Genomic DNA, 21956 nt, shown 5'->3' on the forward strand with positions numbered 1-21956 from the left:
CTCAGGCTGGTCTCAAACTCCTGAACTCAAACAGTCTGTCCACCTCTGCCTCCCAGAGTATTAGGATGACTGGTGGATGATTAGCCACCACGCCCTGCCAGAGCTACATTTTAAAAGGTCTCTTTGGCCACAGCTTAGAGAATGGGCGGAAAGGAGCAGAAATGGGGAGGATGAGGGCATGGTAATGGTGCGGATGGGAAGAGGTAGACTCCAGTGTGGCTGCAACACAGAAGGGGGAACGAGGATTTAAAGGAATTTTTAAGCTGGAATTTACAGTTTTATTTTATTTTTTTTCTTATCTTTTTGGAATTGACAGCTTTAATGAGTAATCAGATGTGAGGTTGAGGTTGCCTTTGTGATTTCTCTTAAAAACCAGAGGGAACAGATGCATCTTGCCTACATAGGCCCTCCAGGCAGAGGGGCTTGTGTGAGTGAGGCACCCCAGCCCTCTAGGTGCAGCTGTCTGTATTACCTCAGAATAATCGGGAAATGGCTTCTAGGTACTGATGCCACCCACGCCGAGCACATCGAGACCATCAAAGCCCGGATGTACGTGGGGCTCACCCCAGACAAGCGGTTCCTCCCTGGGCACCTTGGCATGGGACTTGTGGAAGGTAAGGGAGGAGGGAGCTGGCAGTGAATATGGGCAGTGGTGTTGGGGCCCCTCACAGAGCACCCTCTTTGTCTGCAGGTTATGATTCCATGGGCTATGAGATGTCTAAGCCTGACCTCCGGGCTGAGCTGGAAGCTGATCTGAAGCTGATCTGTGAGGGCAAGAAGGACAAATTGGTGGTTCTGAGGCAGCAGGTGCAAAAATACAAGCAGGTTTTCATTGAAGCAGTGGCTAAAGCAAAGAAGTGAGTGCCGTGTTCCCCAGCAAGTAGAGAGAGTTCTTGGGGGCTGTTTCTCTACTAAGTTCTTCCTCGCCCCTGATCTGCTCTGGTTACTCTGGGCTAATGGCTTTAGAAATGCCCTTCTCTTGATTTTAATTGTCTTGAGTTAGGCAGCATAGTCTTTTAAATCAGTAAACCCACATGCTAGGGTATGATTCATTTGTTCTGAGGCATTTAGAGGTGGCCATTTAGCAAGCAGTGGTGTGCATTTTGTTAGAAATGACATATTTTATACCTGTGATACTGTGATTCATAATAAGATATATATATATTTAGTCTTCATATCCTGGCACACAGCTCCTAAAACCCTCAGAATCCCCAAAGTGACTTTTGTATGCTAATGAGGTGATTTGATGTCTGGGGTCTCCTGGACAGCCTCAGGTTGGGGCTGGTTGCCAGAGAACCAACCCTGTGATTAGAACGTTTTGATTTTGGGCCCCACCTCTGGGGAGGGAAGAGGGGCTGGAGGTTAGGTTTATCCCCTATGGCCAGTGATTTATCAGTAATGCCTAAGTAATAATGCCTCCATAACAACTCATGGACTGGGTTTGGTGAGCTTCCAAATAGCTCAGTACGTGGAGGTTCCTAAAGGGTGGCGTTCCCGGAAAGGCCTTGGAAGCTTGGCGCCTGCTCCCACACGCCTCACCCTGTGTGTCTCTTCCATCTGGCTTCATCCATAGTATCATTTGTAATAAATAGGCAAGTGTAAGTAAAGTGTTGCCCTGAGTTCTGTGAGGCACTCTAGCAAGTTAACCAAACCCAAGGAGGGGGTTCTAGGAAGCCCAGTTTATAACTGGTTGGTCAGAAGTGCAGCCTGGGATTTGTGACTGGCATCTAAAGAGGGGGCAGTGTTGTGGGACTGAGCACTTAATTGCTGAACACTCTCCACATATATAGCGCCAGAACTGAATTGAATGGGAGGATGCCCAGCTAGTGTCTGCTGAAGAATTGCTTGGCGTGTGGTGGAAAAAACCCATGCAGCCAGTATCAGAAGTATGTTGTGAAAGTATAGTAGGAAATAGTTTGTTCTTTCTTATCCTTCACACTACCCCATGCTAACTTGAAAAGAAATGCATGAACTAGTTTAAACTTAAGGCAGACACTTCTGGAGTTTGTAGACGCTATGCAGTTTTACTTGATTAATGTGGGGCCAGTGACAAGGCAGAGTTATCTGCCTGTAGCCTGAGTCCTACCAGGCTCTGGCCAGGAACCAGGAGCCAGGGCTGTTTGGTAATCTCAGTCTCCCCTCGCTGCCCTCTGTTCTCTGCAGCAGGCCTGTGGCTCACTTACCAGCTGCTTCCCAAGGTCACACATGTCAGGTACACATAATAATGTTGTAAGTGGCTTGCAGCGATTGCCAGCTGATGTGTATTTTTGCCCTCTCTTCAGATTGGACGAGGCCTTGGCCCAGTACTTTGGGGAAGGGTCAGAGGTGGGCCAGCAGGAAGAGATCTACCCAACCATGCCGGAGCCCATCAGGAAGTGCCCACAGTGCAACAAGGACATGGTCCTCAAGACCAAGAAGAGTGGCGGGTCAGTGCCCTGGCTTCTGCCCTGCCTCTGTGCCTCAGCACCTGCTGTGTCAGCCAGGCAACTCTCTGAAAGGCCCTGCCATTTTATTTCCATGGAATTAGTTAAAGGCTGGCCTGTTGCCAGCCACAGCAAGGTGTTGGACTAGAAGGATAGCACAGTGGGGAGAGGCCTTTGAGGTGTGCGGTGCTGTGGGAACTCAGAGGAGGTGAGGGACTGAGTGATAGTGGGGTGTTTTGGTCCATCGTGGGTAGGTCATCATTTATCCAATGTGTGGCGAGTGGTGGAGGAGCATGAGCTTCGGATCTGGATGTGTCTGGGTTCAAATCCCACTTCTCGCTGAAGTGAGCTATGTGGCCTGACGGAACTTATTTAATGACTCTGAGGCCAAAGATATCTTTCATAAAGCCAGTAGTGTCTCCCTCACAAAGCTGTGCTAAGGGTGAGGATGGTTAGGGTGGACACGCTAGTAGGTGCTCATGGCAAGGATGGAGAAAGATTTCTCATGAAGAGATTAAGATATAAAAGTGGAAAAGTTTATTTTATCCTTCTTAAAGGAGAAAGAAGAAAGGCAGGGGGATAGAAAGAAATGGGGTGACATCCCAAAGAAAGAGAAGAGGCCAGCAGTGAGAGTGTGTGCTGATTTTGCTGATTTTAAGGGGAATGAAGAGAGGAAAAAACCAGTGCTGGCTGTCAGTTGATGACAAAAACTGCAAGGATGTCGAAGTCCAAGACTGGGTTCCCTGCCTTTCCTTGGAGAAGGGAATATCACAGCAGATGTGATGCTGTCGTCAAGATACTGTTGAGGCTGTAGCTGGTTCTCCTCCTGTTTACTCAGGAACTCTCTAAAAGCAGATTCTCAAAAGATAATTTTGAAAGAGGGAAATCTACATCTCTTTTCCGTTCATTCCAATCTTTCCAAAAGTTGTGCAAAGCAGAACTCCTGTAGGGTGCCTGTTAGTGAGAGAACTCATAGGATTGACCTTTAACCATTACTGGGGAAACTGTGGGATTGGGTATTCCCTGTTATTTTTACAAGGCCGCCCCTTTCAGGAAAAGGGATCAAAACTGTACAGCACTTTGCCTGACACGTTGTAGGTGCTCACCAAGTCTGAATTGGGCCTAGAAACCACAACTCCCTCTTCATTTTCATGCACTAGATCTGAGTGGGCAGTTTACCCCAGATCAGGTTGCCTAGTCTGGCCTAGTTGTCCCTGCTGGCAGCTGGCCACTGGAGGAGGTTCATGGAGAAAGAAGTGCTAAAGAGGGATAGAGGCTGTCATTCATCGGGTGCCATCCCTCGCTGGCATGATGCAAGGTGCTCTGTAAACATTGTCTCGTTCTATCTTCATAATCACTCTGCACCCTGCAAGGCAGAAATTCCCCCCACACACACTTTTTTTTTTTTTTTTAGAGACAGGATCTGGCTGTGTTGCTCAGGGTAGAGTGCAGTGACATTATAGCTCACTGCAACCTCACACTCCTGGGCTCAAGCAATCCTCCCGCCTCAGCCTCCTGAGTAGCTGGGACTACAGGCGTACACCACCATGCCCAGCTAATTTTTCTATTTTTGTAGAGATGGGGTCTTGCTCTTGCTCAGGCTGGTCTCGAACTCCTGGCCTTAAGCCTCAAGCTTTAGGAGGCCTCTGCCTCCCAAAGTGCTGGGATTACAGGCATGAGCCACCATACCCAGTCCTTTTTCCCACTTTTTAAAGAGTGAAAACAGGCTGGCGCAGTGGCTCATGCCTGTAATCCTGGCACTCTGGGAGGCTGAGACAGGAGGATTGCTTGAGATCAGGAGTTCAAGACCAGCCTAAGCGAGAACAAAACCCCATCTCTGGCCGGGCGCTGTGGCTCACGCCTGTAATCCTAGCTCTTGGGAGGCCGAGGCGGGCGGATTGCTCAAGGTCAGGAGTTCGAAACCAGCCTGAGCAAGAGTGAGACCCCGTCTCTACTATAAATAGAAAGAAATTAATTGGCCAACTGATATATATATATAAAAAAAAAAATTAGCCGGGCATGGTGGCGCATGCCTGTAGTCCCAGCTACCCGGGAGGCTGAGGCAGAAGGATCACTCAAGCCCAGGAGTTTGAGGTTGCTGTGAGCTAGGCTGACGCCACGGCACTCACTCTAGCCTGGGCAACAAAGCGAGACTCTGTCTCAAAAAAAAAAAAAAAAAAAACCCATCTCTATTAAAATAGAAAAAAAAAAATTAGCTGGGCAACTAAAAGTAGAAAAAAATTATCTGGGCATGGTGGTGCGTACCTGTAGTACCAGCTACGGAGGAGGCTGAGGTAGGAGGATCACTTGAGCCCAGGAGTTTGAGGTTGCTGTGAGCCAGGCTAACGCCATGGCACTTTAGCCCGGGCAACAGAACAAGATTCTGTCTCCAAAAAAAAAAAAAGTGAAAACTGACCCTTAGTGGGCCTGGGGCACTAGTTGAGAGTCTCAGCCCTGGTGAGCAGTAAAGGCAGAGTTTGAACCCAGGACTTCACTGCCCTTCGCTTCTGCCTGGACGCAGAATCATGCTGCCTCCCTGCTGCCAGTGAGAAAGGTGGTTTCCCGCCTCCTCACCACAGCTCACAGTGGCCTGGCTGGCTGGGTGAAGAGAAGGCTCCTCCCCAGCTCTCGGAAAAAAGAGGTCTGTGGGCCAGACCTAGAAGCGGGTGGCAGGGCTCATGCCACCCACAGACAGAAGCTAGTGCCACTCTAGGCTCAGCCCACTACCTTGGCATATATTTCAGTGCATAATAAATGCTATTGATGGTTCCTTTGCTACCAGTAGGTTATTGTGTTAGTAACCATTTGGACATAAGGAGAAAGGCTACTTTTGTTTTAGTTTGGAATTCTCCAGGTACTATACTTGATAACAAAGGAATTCTTCTCAGAGTCACCCACGGGGATCTGGAGATTGTCTTATGGGCTTTAGCTTGCCAGGTTCATCTGATAAGTTCCATTTCTGAGTTTGTGGAGTTCCTGTTTAAATAACTGGGGTTTAGGGTTGGTTTTTCCTGTCTAGTAGTACCCAGGCACACGCAGAAGAACTGTGAGACCCAGAAGTTCCATGACTGGAAGGCGTTGAGATGTGCTGGCCGAGAACACCAAGCAGTGTGGGCGCTGGGTGGGAGGCCCTCAGCAGGCAGATGCTTTCCAGGCCTGGCCCCTCCCCCCGTGCCTGTCTCTGGACATGTTTCCAGAGCTCCCGGCCTCTATTTACTCACCTGCAAATGAGAGTGTGCTGGCCCCACCCCAGACTGGCAGGCGGCAGAAACTTGAGAATGTGCAGCAGGGCCAGAACACTGCTCCATGGCTGCCTTGTTGGCTGGTGTTTCTTTGAGGACGAAGCAGGCTCAGCAGTAGCTGCATCGTTTTGGGGGAAGTACTGGAGTAAATAGGCTCATTTTCCTAAGCTGTTGAATACCAGTGACTGTGTGTCCAGGTAAGTGGTCTCACCTGGCCCCTGCTCCTCAGGTTCTACCTCAGCTGCACGGGTTTCCCGGAGTGTCGAACGGCTATGTGGTTTCCCGACTCGGTGCTGGAGGCCAGCAGAGACAGCAGCGTGTGTCCAGTCTGTCAGCCACAGCCCGTGTACAGGTGAGCCAGGCGCCGCAGGCAGGCACCTCCTCTCCGAGTGAGTGCACCGTGTCGCCCATCTTGCCCTTCCTCCCACCAGAACCCAGGGGGCAGATCCTGGAGGCTCACTATGAGGCCATGCAGGATTTTAGAGTTTTAGCTGTGGTGCTTAGTGGCAGCCAGGTCAGCTGGCCCAGGCCAGTTCTGCTGTGTCTTGTGTGCATCATTGCCTCAGTGTGTGTGGAAGCCCAGTGCGGGAGAGGCTCTGGGCTGTGTATCCCTGGCCAGGAGGGCCGCTTTCCCTGCCCTTTTCAGATGGATCATTGCTGCATCGGGCTCAGGGACTTACTCGTGCACTAAAAATGGAGAGCCCTGGTGCAGGACAGTGGTCCTCAAACTTGTTACTCATAGGACCCCCTACTCTCTAAAAAATCATTGAGGAACCCACAGAACTTTTATTGTGGTTTGTTTATATATGCCATATTCAAAATTAAAGCAGAGACACGTTTTAAAATATTCATTTACAGCAAATGCATTGCATACTAACATAAATAACTTGTGTTTTGCAAGAAAATTCCTGTTTCCCCAAATCTGCTCCTGCAGTCTGCTGAGTTACTGTGTGTGCTGTAACCTCTGGAAAGCTCTAGAGCACACAAAGGAAAGAACAAGAGCAAAACAGACATAACTTTTTAGCATTTGTTATAAAATAGTTTTGACCTCCCCTTGAAAGGGCCCAGAAACCCTCAGGGGCCCTGGAATTACACCTAGAGAACTGCTGGTGTATCGTCTATAAAATGAGGATCAGGATAAAAGAAGAAGAATAAAAAAAAGAACTGGTATAGAGGATTGGAACTTTTCGGAGGTGTCTGTATTGGGTTGATTAGTCAGGGTCTTAGGTGTCCTCTCCACTGTGCTCCTGTGACAGTTGCAGGGGCTCCTGGGTGGCTGGTTGAGGGCGTCACATGGGCTTCCTGAAGTGTGAGGGATGTGGAGAGGCCTGGGGCTGGAGCAGGGAAGCGCTGGCACCCGGTCAATGTTTTTTTCTCACCTTCTGGCCTCACCAGGTTGAAGTTCAAGTTTAAGCGTGGTAGCCTTCCCCCAACCATGCCTCTGGAGTTTGTTGGCTGTGTCGGCGGATGTGATGAAACCCTGAGGGAGATCCTAAACCTAAGATTTTCACGGGGTGAAAGAGCTAGCCAGCCCTCTGGCCACCTGCATACTAGCCAGTCCCTGAACAGGATGGATGGCAGCCAGCACAGCAACCCCCAACCTCCTGGCAACAGACTGACTGGGCCCTCCAAGGCTCTGGCCCAGCTCCTCCCCACACCCACTGCTGCTGGTGAAAGCAACTCCGTGACCTGCAACTGTGGCCAAGAGGCCGTGCTGCTCACTGTCCGTAAGGAGGGCCCCAACCAGGGCCGGCAGTTCTATAAGTGCAATGCGGGTAGCTGCAACTTCTTCCTGTGGGCAGACAGCGGCCATCCAGAAGCAGGAGGGCCTCCTGCCCCAGCATCAAGACCCCCAGGTGGCTCTCTGGGACGCCTGCCAGGCTCAGGGAGCCACCCAGGTGGGTTTGGCAGCCTTGGTGATGGCGGCAGTGGTGGTGGCACGTCCTGCCTATGCAGTCAGCCCACTGTCACACGGACCGTGCAGAAGGACGGGCCCAACAAGGGGCGCCAATTCCATACGTGTGCCAAGCCGAGAGAGCATCAGTGCGGCTTCTTCCAGTGGGTCGACGAGAACATGGCTCCAGGTGAGGTAGAAAGGGGCATGCGAGTCCCTGCCTTGGGTTTTCACAGTGTCCCCACTTCAGAGACCAGAGGCAGCAGAGAGAGGGCAGGGCAGTATCATGGTGGGAGCAGGAAGGGCACCTGGACTGTCCTTGCATCTCTTTCCTCACTTTCGGCAAAGGGATGAACTACACAGTCCTCATTCCAGATTAAAGTGTAGCCGCCATTAATTAGGTACCTTCTGTGTGCCTGGCACTATGCTAAATGTACTTCACATGCGTCTTCTTTAATCCTCATCAGGTAAGCCTTGTGTTCACAGTGTTACAAATGAGGAAGGTGAGGCCTACACCAACAAAGTGGCTTTGTGCGGGGTGACACAACGACAGAGCCCACGATTTGGATGTAGGCTTGCCCAAGCCCTCTTCACAGCCTCTAACCCTGGCAAGGTTATTAGCATCAGCCTCATTTCTTCAGATGAACAAACTGACCCTGGTGATATTTAGGAACCTGCCCAGGGTTACACAGCTTGGGCCAGTGTTCCAAAAATATGTGTTGTGGGAACTGGTGCCCAGATACTGGATCGAGGTGGATGGTGTGTGTGAGGGCACTTTGAAATATGGCTGCTGCCACACTGGTGCACAGCAGAGCTGAAGTAAATATCCGACAGTGACCAAAAGGCCTCATGAGAGCTTTGGGGTTGTATGGCTCTGGTTCTGTAGCCATGTGACCTTGAACAAATGACTTAGGCTCTTGCCTCAGTTTCCTCAGCAAGAAGATGATATCTGCTTCCGTAGGGCTCCTTTTTTATAAAGGAAGCTGTCTCAGGTGGCAACTAACACCAGCTCTGCGTGTACAAGAGGAACCCAGAGACTCAATAAAAAGCGTAGGCCTGAGCCGCCTGCCCATGCTGCAGGGACAAGAGACAGCGTTGCTGTGACAGACCCATGTTTTCTGTGTGTGAGAGTAGTGTGGCCTGCACACTTCAGGAATACCAGGACCACTCATTTTCCTTCTTGGACGGAAGTGGCATCTGACCTCCAGGCCAATTGATGGATTGTCCTGGTCGTCAGGTAGCCAGCACCAAGAGGCCTGTTTAGGGCCTGGAGGGGTCCAGAGCTCAGGTCCCCTTGCATGGCAGGTAGGGAGCAGGCTATAGGCCACAGGCTGCTTGTCTCTGTTGCCTGCTTGGGTTTCTGCCTCTTATGAAGGGCCAGCACAGTGACACGAGTGCCTCCTTATGAGGGCAGTGAGCATGGGACAATGTCTCCAGGAGCTTAGGCTTCTTTAGAGGAGGCATCAGGTCACATGAGATGGAAAACACATCATATCTTGACCTTATGGTGAGTGAGGGGGCCTGGCCTGTGAGGTATACACCACTGAGTAAAAGTCGGGACACGCCCCCACCCAACACTGTGACCTGTATTTCTTGCTACTTCAGTGTGTCAGTTCTAAACTTGGTCTTCCCCTAACTCTTTCCACAGGGACTTTGGGAGCCCCACCCTGGCCAGGAGGGAGAGGAAGAACCCAGGGGCCAGAGGCCAGAGGCAAAAGACCCCGGGCCAACTCCTCAGACCCAGCTACAGCTAAGAAACCCCGCAAGTGCAGCCTTTGCCACCAGCCTGGACACACTCGTCCTTTCTGTCCTCAGAACAGATGAGGGCAGGGTAGGGTAGTTAGGGCCACTTTCTCAGACCTGTCCCCTTAATGAGTTAACCAAGACCAGGCGGCTGTTCATTGTCCTGGAAGCTGAGAAAGCATGGCACCTTCCCGTGTTGAGCACAAGATCCACACTGCTCTAGAGAAGGGCAGCGCTGCTGGACAGGGGCCTCTGCCCAGGGCTCAGGAATGACCATAGCCACTGCTGAGAAGTCACACATCTGCTTCCTGTGACCCTCCACGCCAAGGATAGTCACTAGTTAGGTCACAGTAACACTAGACATTGGTGCAAAGCAAGAAGAGCCCCAGCTACTTAGGAAGCTGGGGCGGGAGGGTTGCTCTTGAGCCCAGGAGTTTGAAACCAGCCAGGGGAACATACTGAGACCCTGCCTCAAAAAAAAAAAGAGGCTTTCTTCCCTTGCAGAATCCCCAAGCAGCCAGCTCTCCCAGGCAGACTCTGGGCAGCCTGGACATCCCGAGGAGGAGGGTGTAACGTGGGGAAGTAGCCCTCATTCTCAGCGGAAGCAGCTTCAGCCCCTTTTCACCTAAAAGCCAGGACTCTCCAGAGTCCACGTGCCTCAAGAAAGAGTTCAGCCCCACGCTCTGCCCAGTGACAGCGCAGAGCATCCAGGGACATTTGCAGGAACGACAGGCACGAACACTGGCCAGTGCTAGAGGGAGCTGTCACCCTGGGGCCTCTTGCAGGCCACTGTTCCTGGTGGTCCCCTGCCAGCCCACCTGTCCATATGACAATCACTGAGCCCACCTTCTTCCCACCTCACAGTTTGTCCCTTGGGGCAGAGAAAATGCCCAGTGCAAGACTCAACACTAACTTCCCATTGCCCGTGCTTTGCAGCAGTGGCCACGTTCCTTGTTTGCCTTCACAATAACATTACGAATAACGTGCAGCCCTATGGGCTCTGTTGTACAGTTTAGAAGAGGAGTAGAGATAAGGTGCGAGTTGCCCACAGTCGTGTTGCTAGTTGGTGAGAAACTGGAACTGTTCTCTGATCTCGGGACTCTCAGCCCATACCCTTCGGTGATACCAGCGGCTATGTCCTGGCTAGCGTCAGGGAGGGATTTTTATAAGTGCAAATTCTTGGAATTGTTCCTGGAGCCTCTCAGCCAGTGGTGTGGGTCATGGCCCTGCATTTGTGGGGTTTTACCCTCCCAGCCCCTAGCAACCACCAGTCTACTTTTTGTCTTCCATCTATCACTTGTTGGGACATTTCAGTCATGTCTGCCTTTTGGCCACTGTGAATAGTGCTTCTGTGAACATTCGTGTGTGAGTGCTTGATTATTTTCAGTTATTTTGGGCATATGCCTAGGAGTAGAATTGCTGGATCATACGGTAACTCCATGTTTTCACATTTTAATGCACCACCAAACTTTTCCATGTGGCTGCACCATTTTACATTCACCAGCCATGCATACAGATCCTCCGCAACAGCTGTTATTTGTTTTTGTTTTTTTGGTATCAGCCATCCTGGTATGTGAGAAGTGGCATCTCATTGTGGTTTTGTCTTGCATTTATCTAGTGACATTGACCATTTTTTCATGGGCTTACTACTTGCCATTTGTATTCTTTGGAGAAATGTGTATTTGAATACTTTACCCATTCTTAAATCGGGTTGTTTGTCTTTTTGTTGTTGAGTTGTAGGAGTTCTTTGTAGATTCTGGACACCAGGTGCATTTGTGGTGTTTCCACAGGCAACTGCTTTGTGTGCCAAGACCACAGACTGCAGGATTGGGCTGCACCACAAAAAGGGCCGGGCCTCTAAGGTCGGACAGACTCGGGCTTGGCCCCCAACTCCCCTGGCCCAGTCTGCCACCTTGGGCATGTGCCTTTGTCCCTGGAGCCTCAGTACAATGTCTGCAATGGGGTGTTCTTATTCAGCTGTGAGGCTCTCTGGTGGGAGGTTACAGTCGGCTCAATTGCAATTAAAACTTCACAAAGCCTGACGGCTCAGTCAGGTTAGCAGCACGTGGTGCAACAAGAAATTGCCTCCCCCCCAAATGACCAGAAGTTTTGGGGGTTTTTTTCTATTCACCTACTCACTGACTGGAGTTTTTTAATCCTGTGTTGAACCCCATGTCCTGCAGCTTGTGCAATGCAAGACCAAGAAGAAAATGATACCCACTCCCCACCTTGCTGGGCCAGACCAAGACTGGACACCGGGCAAGGAGTCTCATGATTTCAGCCTCCTGGCTGCCTGCAGGACAGCATCTCCTGTCGTTATATGGAGGAAACCAAGGCTCTGGTGGGTTAAGTGCCTTCCCCTACCAAGCATGTAAGCTGGCCTTGAAACCTAGTGCCAGCCAGCCGCTCCCCTGGAGCTAGGGTCAATGTGCCCAGCAGCGCTGGTGCCCACACCTAGAGATACCAGCTGCCATGACACCAGGCAGAGACCCCCACTGCCCTCTGGGGTGAATTCACTACCTGCTTTTCCTGGAATGCAGCCAAGAACTTGAGGTGTTCACATTCATCTGGATTTTGTTTAGTGTCCAGATGTCTCAGACTAGAACACAAGGTGGCCCGGGTTCAGCTTGCTCACCCTGGTCTTACCACCCTCCCACTTTATACCGCCAGCCCACACACTGGGAGAGTGTCAGGGTTCCGCCTGCAATCTGAACCTGGAAAGTTCCTTCAGAAGTCCCAGCAACGAGTGATCCTGTGAGTCTGGCCTCCCCGGCCCCAGCCCACTGAACTAGCTGGGCTAGATGTCCCTGGAAGTGGCAAGCAGTGCAGAGATGATCAGGAGCATTCGCCATCATCGGTGCTTGCCTTTTGATATGTTTGAGTTTTGTCCACTACAACCTTAGCTTCCTCAATAAATTGGGTTGGTTATTTTTAAGGCTGCTTCTGATTATAAGAGAAAAATGCAAGTGTTACAGGCATAAATGGTCACCAGCTTGAGGGCCTCTGGTTTGAGGGCAGAGGTTGGAACAACTCCCACCCATTCCTGCCCTGGAGCCTCCCCAGGCTCTGGTATCTGCCTGGGGGCTCTGAGGTGTGTAACCTCAAGGCCCACTAAATCCCCACTTGAAGGATCCCCCCTTGAAGGCAGGCTGGGGAAAGGACCTGTGCAGTTCAAGGCGAGGCCGCACCCTCCCCAAGTGCCTGGGCACTGGCTTCTAGGCGGGTGTGCTCCAGGGAGGCTGGGGCCAGCAAGACCGCTGTAGCTGAGGGCTCTTCAGGCTGATGCTGAAGTGACTTTGCTCTTCCTTGATGCAAGTGACAAGTCAGCCTCTGCACTGCTGGTGGGAGTATGAATCAACACTTTGCTTTCCCATTCCAAAGCAAATTTCAAAGTTGCAGTAAGGGGTAGCAGGGGGGGGGTGCATTTCCATTTCTGAAACCCAGCCACTGTGACCTTTCTGCTCTGCTCCCTGCTGTTTGGGTGTTGGGAGGTGGCGGTGTTTTCTAAGCTGACTAGAACCCAGTGTGGCACAGACCTTCAGGATCTGAGCAATATTTGAATACTGTCCGCTCGTAGGAAACTCCTAATGAGAAAGCTGTGTGCACAGAAACTCTGTTCAGAGTGGTTTTTATTTTTTTGAGACAGTCTCACTTTGTTGCCCAAAGTGAGAGTGAGTGCCCTGGTGTCAGCCTAGCTCACAGCAACCTCAATCTGGGCTCAAGCAATCCTCCTGCCTTGGCCTCCCGAGTAGCTGGGACTACAGGCATGCGCCACCATGTCCGGCTAATTTTTATATATATATATATATTAGTTGGCCAATTAATTTCTTTCTATTTATAGTAGAGACAGGGTCTGGCTCTTGCTCAGGCTGGTTTCGAACTCCTGACCTCAAGCAATCCGCCCACCTCGGCCTCCCAGAGGCTATTTTTTTAATAATAGCAAAGATGGGCTGGGCGCAGTGGCTCATACCTGTAATCCTAACACCCTGGGAGGCCAAGGCAGGAGGATCGCTCAAGGTCAGGAGTTCGAAACTAGCCTGAGTAAGAGCGAGACCCTGTCTCTACTAAAAATACAAATAAATTAATTGGCAAACTAAAAATATATAGAAAAAAATTAGCCGGGCATGGTGGGGCATGCCTGTAGTCCCAGCTACTTGGGAGGCTGAGGCAGGAGGATTGCTTGAGTCCAGGAGTTTGAGGTTGTTGTGAGCTAGGCTGACACCATGGCACTGTAGCCCAGGCAACAGAGTGAGACTGTGTCTCAAAAAAAAAAATAGTAATCATAAGAATAGCAAAGATGGAAGCCAGCTAGACAGGTCAGCTCTGGGGAGATAATGATCTCCCCTTCATGGACTTCCCTATAGCTAAATATTCTTGAAAAGAAGTGGGTTTACTAAAAGGGGATGTTTTCTTTTTGGTGAGGTTTATTCTTCAGTTAGCCAAGATGATCTATAGGTGACGTTTTTAAAATTAATGTTTATATTCTCCATTGTGCAGTCCTCCCCATCCCGGTCTGGTGATCCCTGTATTCTGAGCAAGTAGAATCACCTGCTTACTAAGACGTTTGGGGCCCGGGCTGAGTCCACACATGGCTTGCCCAGGCATGCAGAGCTGGAGTTGTCCTCAGGTCAAAGGGGAGAGTGTGGGATTTCTCAGCAGCTCATCTAGCAGCTGGTGGGGCCCAGGACCATGCCAGCCCAGGACATGGGTCCCGAGAAGGCTCCTAGCAAAAACGGTGACTTGTGTCCAGTTCTCCGGCTAGAAATAAAATCCCAGACAGTAACTAGGTGATATAACCACGTACATTTCTCTCCCTTTCAACTCATCTTGGTTTTTTCCCTATAAAACCACAGAATGACGAGAGCATTCTGAGCTGCCCGAAGCAGGTGGCCTCCACAGAGTGGCCTACACCAGCTTGGTCAGGCCCGTTGCCTAAGAAGGGTTCTGGACCAAGCTTCCTGTACTGTGGCCTCTGGCCTCGTGACCAGTGGGCTCGCCTGGCGCCTGGGAGGGCCTTGCTGTGCTGGGGCGTCGAGACGTGGGAAGGGCAGGGGCAGCGACGCCCAGCAGTCTCATTCCAGGGCAGTTCACTGTGTGCCAGATGGGCCAGCGTTGCCACCCCAGTTGCACCTCACAGCCACCTGGGACGTAGGTGTCCCTGATTCCCCATAATATAGATGGGAGGACCGAGGCACAGGCTTTGCCCGGGCTGCTCCCTTGCCTGCCCTCTGCCAGTAAAATGGCTCAAAGTACCAGGGACCAAGGCTCAGGTGCAGCTCCTGACAGTGGCTGGAACAGACCCTGATTAAGCCAGTTTCCCACCCCCGACCCTTGCTGCAGCTTCTGTGCCGGGAGGCCTACCCACCACCCCTGTCCCACACTGTCCTGCTCCCCTTGCCTCCTGCAGCCACCGTCGGAAGGGGTAGGGGTCTCCCATGAGGAGATAACAATGGTGTGGGAAGGGCTGAAGCAAGTGAAAAGGGCACAGCTGGGGTGGCTAGAGCCCCCATGGCCCAGAGCCCTCCCCAGGCCTCATCTGTCATCTGTGGTGACAGGAAGTGAGTCCAACTTTGACTCCTGGGGAACACCAAGATGCTCTGGCTTCTCACCTGCACGAAGAGGGCTGAGTTTGCTACCTACTTGTGGGGCCACATGGAAAGGCAAGGGAGGTGGAGAAAGGAGGTATCTGGACTGATGGGACCTGGCTGCAGGGTTGCGGGACAGCCCCACTGAGCCCAGAAAGGGCAGGAGGGCATGACATTGGGCCTGGCAGTTGAGCCTTAGAAACAAAACCTGAACTAGTTGGTTCCCATTGCTAAAGCAAGACTTTACACTAAGACTTTTAACTTTCTCCCTCCACATAACTTGTTATGGACTGAAAGTTTGCGTCCCCCACAAATTTATATGCTGAAGTCCTAATTGCTGAAACCCCTAAATTGAAAAGAGGTAGGGCCTTGGGGATGATTAAATCATCACGAGTGTAGGCTTCACATGGTTGGGCTTAGTGTCCTTCCAAGAGACCCAGGGGAAATCCCTTTCCCCTGCCACCAGGCGAGGACACAGCTAGAAGGTGACACCTATGAACCAGGATGCAAGATCTGTTGGTGCCTCGGTCTGGGACTTCTGTCTCCAAAAGTGTAAGAAATAAATTTGTTTCTAAGCCACCCAGTCTATGGTATTTTGTTACAGCAGTCCAAATAGACTAAGACACTACTTTTTAAAATAAACCCTACCACCTCCAAACTTGGTGGTAGCCCACTTGTCAAACTGGCAGGCCAAGCCACGGGACTTTCAGGAAACCCCAAATAGCCACATATGAAAGTGCCAAGACCCCTTTACCCAGCACAAGTTACACACACATTAGAATCCTTTCTTTTTATTCTTGTTCACATTCTTTGAGGCATAGCTTCGTTTTAGCAGGAAGAATACCAAAGACAGGCACCCGGGAGGGGAGGTGGAATCTCCTTCCTCTAGGCTGCTGCTACCTCTGCCAGACTTCGACGTCAATACAGACATCAGCTGAGCACAGTCCCTGTGGCACACTGCAGGGCTGCGTGTGTGCACCAGGCCTCTCTAGGAGAGGCACATCCTCTGCTCTCCAGTGGGGCCAGGAGGAGCGACAGTGGGACAACCCAGCTGCAGGCAAGGGGGACAGCACAGGGCCTCAGCTCCCCCAGCAAGTAAGGGCCCTCGGCTGCCTGCAGAGAAAACTCACGTAGCTGGGGGAAAGGGGCCTTCCCTGGAGGTTATCAGGTGGGCAGCAAGTCACACTGAGCTCCTGCTCTGGAGCCCAAAGGGAACAAGAAAACTAAGCGCTCAGAAGGCATCGGGAAAACGCCATCCTCTAATAACCAAAAAGCTGTCCTCCAGGGACACCAGGTGATTCTGGCCCCAGGGGATGGAACAAACATGATACCACCTGGCACCAGATGCCTCAAGGTACCTGGAGCTGGTGCCCAAGGAAAGCATTAAATCACTCAGCAGAAAAACAGAGCTGCCTTTATCCCTGCATTGGATGGCAGGAGCCACGTTCTGTCAGTGGATTTGTTGCTGGTGATGATGGACAGAGCCCAAAGTCCTGGGGTTGACCCCCAGGGAACACAGGGCTTCTATGTGAGTGGCTGGCACTCCATGCTGCCAAGGCAGCCCAGCTGCACTCAGGTGACAGTGACCCGAGCTCTCCAGCCTCAGGGATCCTGGCGATCATAGCCCACACACACATCAATGCCCTGGGTTGGGGTAATGTACCCTCTTTCATCCTGGCTAAAAGCGAGAGAAAACCCACTCTCCAAATCCCTGGGAGACAAACACAGCTCACCAGCATCAGAAAACTTGCCCAGCACCACCGTCCCCACCTGTCTAGAGCAGCCCCTCAGGTGCCTGTAGGCCACTGTACAGCGCGTAGCCAATGTCGTCAATGTCCTCCTCGGACAAGCTGTCGAAGAGGTTCACGCAGGGGTTGAAGTGGCAGGGCAGGCTGGCCTGCTCCAGGCTGCCGATGAGCAGCTCCAGGGCCTGCAGGAAGCGTTCTGCCAAGGCCTCCTCTGCCCAATCCACATCCTCCTCCCCCAGACGCAGAACCACCTGGGTCAGGTGGCTCAGGCCCAGCTGCCCCAGGGCCAAGTGGCCACGACAGATGCCACATAGCAGCAGCAGCAGCCGTCGGCGGGTCCCAGAGTCATGGTCATCGAGGGCCCGCAGCCTGGCGGCCTCTACTGGGTACAAATCCTGCAGCCAGAGGTTCCCAGCCAGCCCCTCCAGGGGCCACGCCAACAGGAGGCGGTCATCAGCATCGGCCCCAGGGACTGCCACGAGCACAGCTACTGTGAGCTCCAGGCGTTCGTGCTGTACCTCGAGCAGCAGCTCCTCGGAGGCCAGGCTGGGCCGGATCAGGCAGCCGAGGAGGCTGCCGATGGCTGGCCAGTTGACGGAGGCAGCCAGTGCCTTGCGGAGAAGCTCCAGCAGGACGCGGGAGGAGAGGTAGCCTCCCACCAGGAAGCGGTCCCAGGGGCTGCTCCCTCGGGGGCGGAACTCAAGCTGAGTCCTGCGCACTGCCCAGCAGCGAGGGTCCCTCGCCACGGTGTCCACACCCGGCACCAGGCTCCACAGACCCGGCTCCAACACCAGTGGTACCAGGAGATGCACATGGTCGGCGGCCCCCGCCTGTAGCCCATCGTAGAGTGGCCCCTGGGGCACAAGTGGCCCAAAGGGCAGTTCTGGGAACTTGCTCCGCAAGTAAGCCTGCAGCTCCAGGGCAATGTCACCAGCCAGCTGTTTGGCCAAAGCCACCTGGGCTGCTGGGATGGTCACGTGGTCCCGCTCAAATGCCAGCAGCCTCTCCTGGAATGTCAGGCACAGCGGTGCTGGGGAGCTGAGCTGAGGTGGCACCTGAGGATCAGTGTCTGTGGGACCCTCTGCAGAGTGAAGGCACAGGGAACCAGTCAGAACAGAACCCTACCTGATGACTAGCTCTGTGATGTCCCTGCCCCTCACTTTCCTCATTGCTTATGACACCTGAGAAAGCACTTAGTTCCCATCCTCTCATACAGTGAGCACTTGACAAGGAGTGCTCCTTGTCCCAGAGTCTATCACCCTCACCCTACAGCTACTACAGCTTCATGCAAAGTGGAAAGTGGGACAGGTCCTGCCTCTCTCTAGGCCTCAGTTTCCCCATCTGAGGCTCCCCACCATCATGCTGTCACCTCGCTCTGGTAGGACGGCAAAGAAATACAATCCCCATTAAATGTTTGGGGAGCCCATGGCCCAGAGAGGGGAAGAGACATGTGTAGGGTCACAGCATCCATCAGTGGCAGAGCCTGGGCTGCACCTCCTGAATGTGACCAACAAAGAGGTACCCACCCACATCAGAAGGGAAGGGTGCCACTCACCTGGGGCAGAGGGCAGGGGGGCCAGGGGCAACACAGGTTGGCTGAGGGCAGCAGGCGGGGGCCGGGGCTGCAGGTTTGGTGTGGCCTTGAGAAGGCTTAGTTCCTTCCAGCTGTCCCCCTTGGTGTCATCCTCATCCTGTGGGCTAGTGGCTCTGTCGATGAACTGCAGGCAGGGGGACACAGATCAGAGCATCCGAAGCCTGGGCAGCCACAGCAAAGCCCAGGGGCAAAGCAAACCAGGGTGCTAGGGAGAAGCAGGTGCCCTGAGCTCCAGCACCAGCCTCGGGAAGTCCCCACGCCCCCCCTGGACCCTGTGCAGGCCCCAGCCCTGTCATCCTCCTCTGGAAGCCTCAGGGATGACCCACCCAGCCTGGTCTTACCCGCTTCACAGCCAGGGTGGCAATGCCCAGCACGGCAGCCCCGCCCACACCCAGCACCAGGCGGGCATTGGCCAGGAGGAAGTCCACCACGCTGCCCAGCCCCTCGTCGCCACGCCGCTTCCCCCGTTTCTGGGAGAACTCTGCCATGGTCGGCCTGTAAGAGAGCCAGGGGTGCAGCAACAGCTCAGGCTGCAGGCAGCCAGGCTGGCAGCGGGGCCAGTGTGTGCAGGACCTCTGGCTGCCATCGTGCTGGGGTAACAGTCAATCCCTCAGAGGGCTGAGAATGTCTCATGAGAAAAGGGCCACCCATTCACAGGGGAGGACACCACGGCCCTGGGAAACCAAGTGAAGTGCCCAAGACAGGAAGGGGCAGGGCTGGAGTTGGAACTTGGGGTCTGGGGCCCCAAGTCCCCATTTCTTGCAAGGAGATGAGGAGCAGCCAAGCCCTCTCCCCCAAAGCTGCAAGCAACCCACCCCTGGAAAGAAGAGCTCACAAAGGCCCTGTGGCAGCTAGGGGAAGGGCCCATCTCCCCCCACCCACCTTCCAGGACCCCTGACATCACCAAAGACCTGTGAGGTGGGTCTTATCATGGCCACCCCTATTTTACAGAGCTACAGGCTGCCAAACCGCACAGCGAGTATCGAGGTCTCAAACCCATGAATGCAAAGCCTCCAGATTCCGATGGGTCTTCCCTGTGCCACGTGGCCAGGTCCTCAGAGGCTGCCTCTTCCCAGGTTCCTAACAAGGGCTGGGCACAGCAGCCCTCCCTGATATCCTCTCAGGAGGAACCTGAAGCCCAGAGAAGACCAGTGATTTGGCGGCCCAGACAGCTTGCCTGGGGGGGCCTCTCGGGCCTTTGGCGGGTACCTGTGTGATGCTCAGAGGCAAAGCCTCAAATCTTGGTAGCAGCCCCCAGAGGCAGAGGTCCCAAGTGAGAGAACAAGCAGAGTGAGATGGCCCAGGTGGCCAGGGAGGCCAATGGGCATGTGCAAGCCAAAGCCGAAGCCCCACAGTCAGGGGCAATCCTAAAGACTGATCCAGAGGGCTGCCCAGTGGCCCCAGACAGAGGGCTATCAGGGCCTCTGGGGCTTGGGACACTGTTGGGGGGCCCGGGGGTTATCCTCAGCTCCCAGGAGGCCAAGCAACAAAGAAGGTAAGATGAGGGCCGATGGCACAGGCAGCAGCAAGGAGAGTGAGCGGCCCTGCAGTGTATGGCTGGGTGGGGCTGGGCACTTGGGAAGTGGAGGCAGAGATCTCCCAGGGTCCAGTCCACCAAGCCCCAGCCTCAGGTTCTGTGAGAGGCCGCTGTCCTCAGGCAATGAGAGCTGAGGGAGATGTGTGACCAAGAGGCAAGCTTAGGGCACCCGTCAGACACCTGGCAGAGGTCTTGTGGGGGAGGCCTCAGAGATGACCTGGGGCACCAAGGACTTCTGTCCTCCCTGCTATGCTGTGGGTGCCAGGGGCTGTTGCCAGGTGACAAGAGGCCTGGAGTAGCTGAAGACTGAAGCACTATGTGATTGAGCACGGACACGCACGCATTTGCTTCTGACTAAAAATAAAACAGGCTCTGGGGCGGTCCTAGGCCAGACAGGTCCTAGGCCACCACAGCCAGTTTCAGCTTCCTCATCGGTGACACGGGGATCAGTGTTGCCACCCACCCCCGGCGGGACCAGGAATCCACTTTGCAAACTGTAAAGCTATTTAAAGATCCTCCACCTGTCTAAACTGGGATTCAGCCCTGCTCTTGGAGGGGTCGCGCAGGCCCTAACCCGCAGCCTTCCAACTCCAGGAAGGGGGAGAGGGCGCGGGTGGTTAAAAATAACCTGACTGCACAGCCAAGCCCTGGATGCCGCCTGGCCTTCCCCTCCTCCGCCAAACCCGCCTGCCCTAGGCCAGGGTTGACCGGCCACACAGCAGCCCCTAGGCTAGGGGGGCCTGTTGCAGCCCGGTTCACAGGGAAAGACACCAAGGCCCAGGGAACCCAAGTAAAATGCCCGAGACGGGAAAGGGCAGGGCTGGGATTCGACCTCGAGTCTTGGGGCCCCCAGCCCTCCCCTCTTGCCCCGGCGGAGACCGCGGGCCACGCCTCCGATCTGCACCCGGGACGCGCGCCACGCCCGGGGCTGGGTGCCCCCGGGGCTGCCCCTCGGCGCTCCAGCCGTACCTGCGTCGTGGCGTCTGCGCAGCGACTGGAGGACGCAGCGGCTCCACCGGGCCCCTAAGTCCGGAACGCCTGGGAATGGAACGTGAAACACCCGGGAACCGAACGCCCAGGGCCCGGGGGAAGCCTCTGACCCCAGAGGCACGCAGACAGGCAGGCCCTAGCCCCAATCGGAGCGCTGGGCTCCCGCGCAGAGGTTCCAAAATACTGCGCGGCTCAGCCAGTGACGGGTAGGCCACGCCCTCTTGAGGCGGGACTCGCCGGCGCACTCCGAATTTAAAGGCGCAAGGCTGCATTCCCACCACGCGAATGGCGGTGTGAGCAGCTGTCCTCTGGTGGCCTGTGCGTTTGTAATGTGAGCCTCCGCTTTGGAGAAAGCTGTCTGGCCTACGCCCCTTCGCAGGCCTGGCAGTCAGGCGGCAGCTGGCCAGGGGCCCGCGCCTCCGACCTCTTAGGTCATCTCTGCAGGAAGTCCTTGGTGGCTTCCTGGTTACCTGCGGGCCTGCTGGGGGCACACCTGGGAGAGAGAGCCTATCCCTGCCATCTCCGTGCGACCTTGTGTGGGCCCTTCTACCCCGGCCTCAAATTTTTCTCCTGTAAAAGGGGTCGGCCCCTCTACCCCTGCGAAGGGTGGTCGTGCATGTGAGCTGAGGCCCAGGTACCGGGGCCGGCCACATGCCGCCCGGGGGGCGCAGCGTGAACAGCCGGACCGAGGCGGACGCGGCTGATCTGCAGCCCCCTTGTAGCGGGGGCACCAGCAGCCAGTAACGAGGGGTGCCGGCGTAAGCGGGAATACTCTGCCGCTGGCCTGGCGTCTGCTGCGTGCTGCCAGCAACGCAGGCATTTGTCCACTTGCTTCTGGCGACAACCCTAGGAAGCATTTCACACATGAGGAGACGAGAAGCAGGAGTCAGGCACCCGGGGACGCACGCGCAGACGCTCTGGGCGCCTGCGCCCCGGGGCTTGGGTCTGGGATCTCTCCGGGGGCGCAGCGGCCTGCAGCCTTGCAGCGAACGTGAAGCCCTGGCCTGGGGCTCCGGGCCTTGAGCGCGGAGGCTGTGGGAGCCTCCTGCTCGAGCACGGGGCCCTGCATCCTCCAGGCCTCTCCAGTCGCCGCACGGGCGGAGAAGCGGAGGCCCAGCGGGCCGGCGCCTCCCCGCGGAGCGACCCCGTGCGTCCGGGTCCGGTGCGGGGCGCGGAGCCGGCTTCCCCTGGCGGCGGGCG

The 21956-nt window shown here is 54.3% G+C and overlaps 2 protein-coding genes across 4 annotated transcripts in view; one reads left to right on the plus strand and one right to left on the minus strand.

Moving 5' to 3' along the window:
• The window catches only part of TOP3A (DNA topoisomerase III alpha), a 34323-nt gene extending 22086 nt beyond the window's left edge, over positions 1-12237 (plus strand). For 2 of the 3 annotated variants that reach the window (XM_012747918.3, XM_012747922.2), the window contains 6 exons: positions 501-614; positions 692-857; positions 2283-2426; positions 5895-6017; positions 7061-7749; positions 9208-12237. In XM_012747918.3, coding sequence (XP_012603372.2) covers positions 501-614; positions 692-857; positions 2283-2426; positions 5895-6017; positions 7061-7749; positions 9208-9383 — 1412 coding nt within the window. In that variant the 3' untranslated portion in view covers positions 9384-12237. The remainder of the gene's footprint in view (positions 1-500; positions 615-691; positions 858-2282; positions 2427-5894; positions 6018-7060; positions 7750-9207) is intronic. The other variant, XR_012913011.1, reaches the window with a different exon arrangement.
• A 3425-nt stretch (positions 12238-15662) lies between these two features.
• On the minus strand, positions 15663-21828 carry MIEF2 (mitochondrial elongation factor 2). The gene is made up of 4 exons (XM_012747914.3): positions 20736-21828; positions 18571-18724; positions 18191-18353; positions 15663-17716 (listed from the first exon to the last, which is right to left on the minus strand). The coding sequence occupies exons 1-4, from the start codon at positions 21026-21028 to the stop codon at positions 16662-16664; spliced, it is 1665 nt and encodes a 554-aa protein (XP_012603368.1). The 5' UTR covers positions 21029-21828; the 3' UTR covers positions 15663-16661.
• Between the last annotated feature and the right edge of the window lie 128 nt (positions 21829-21956).

The sequence above is a fragment of the Microcebus murinus genome, chromosome 18 (assembly GCF_040939455.1).
Source record: "Microcebus murinus isolate Inina chromosome 18, M.murinus_Inina_mat1.0, whole genome shotgun sequence".
NCBI lineage: Eukaryota > Metazoa > Chordata > Mammalia > Primates > Cheirogaleidae > Microcebus > Microcebus murinus.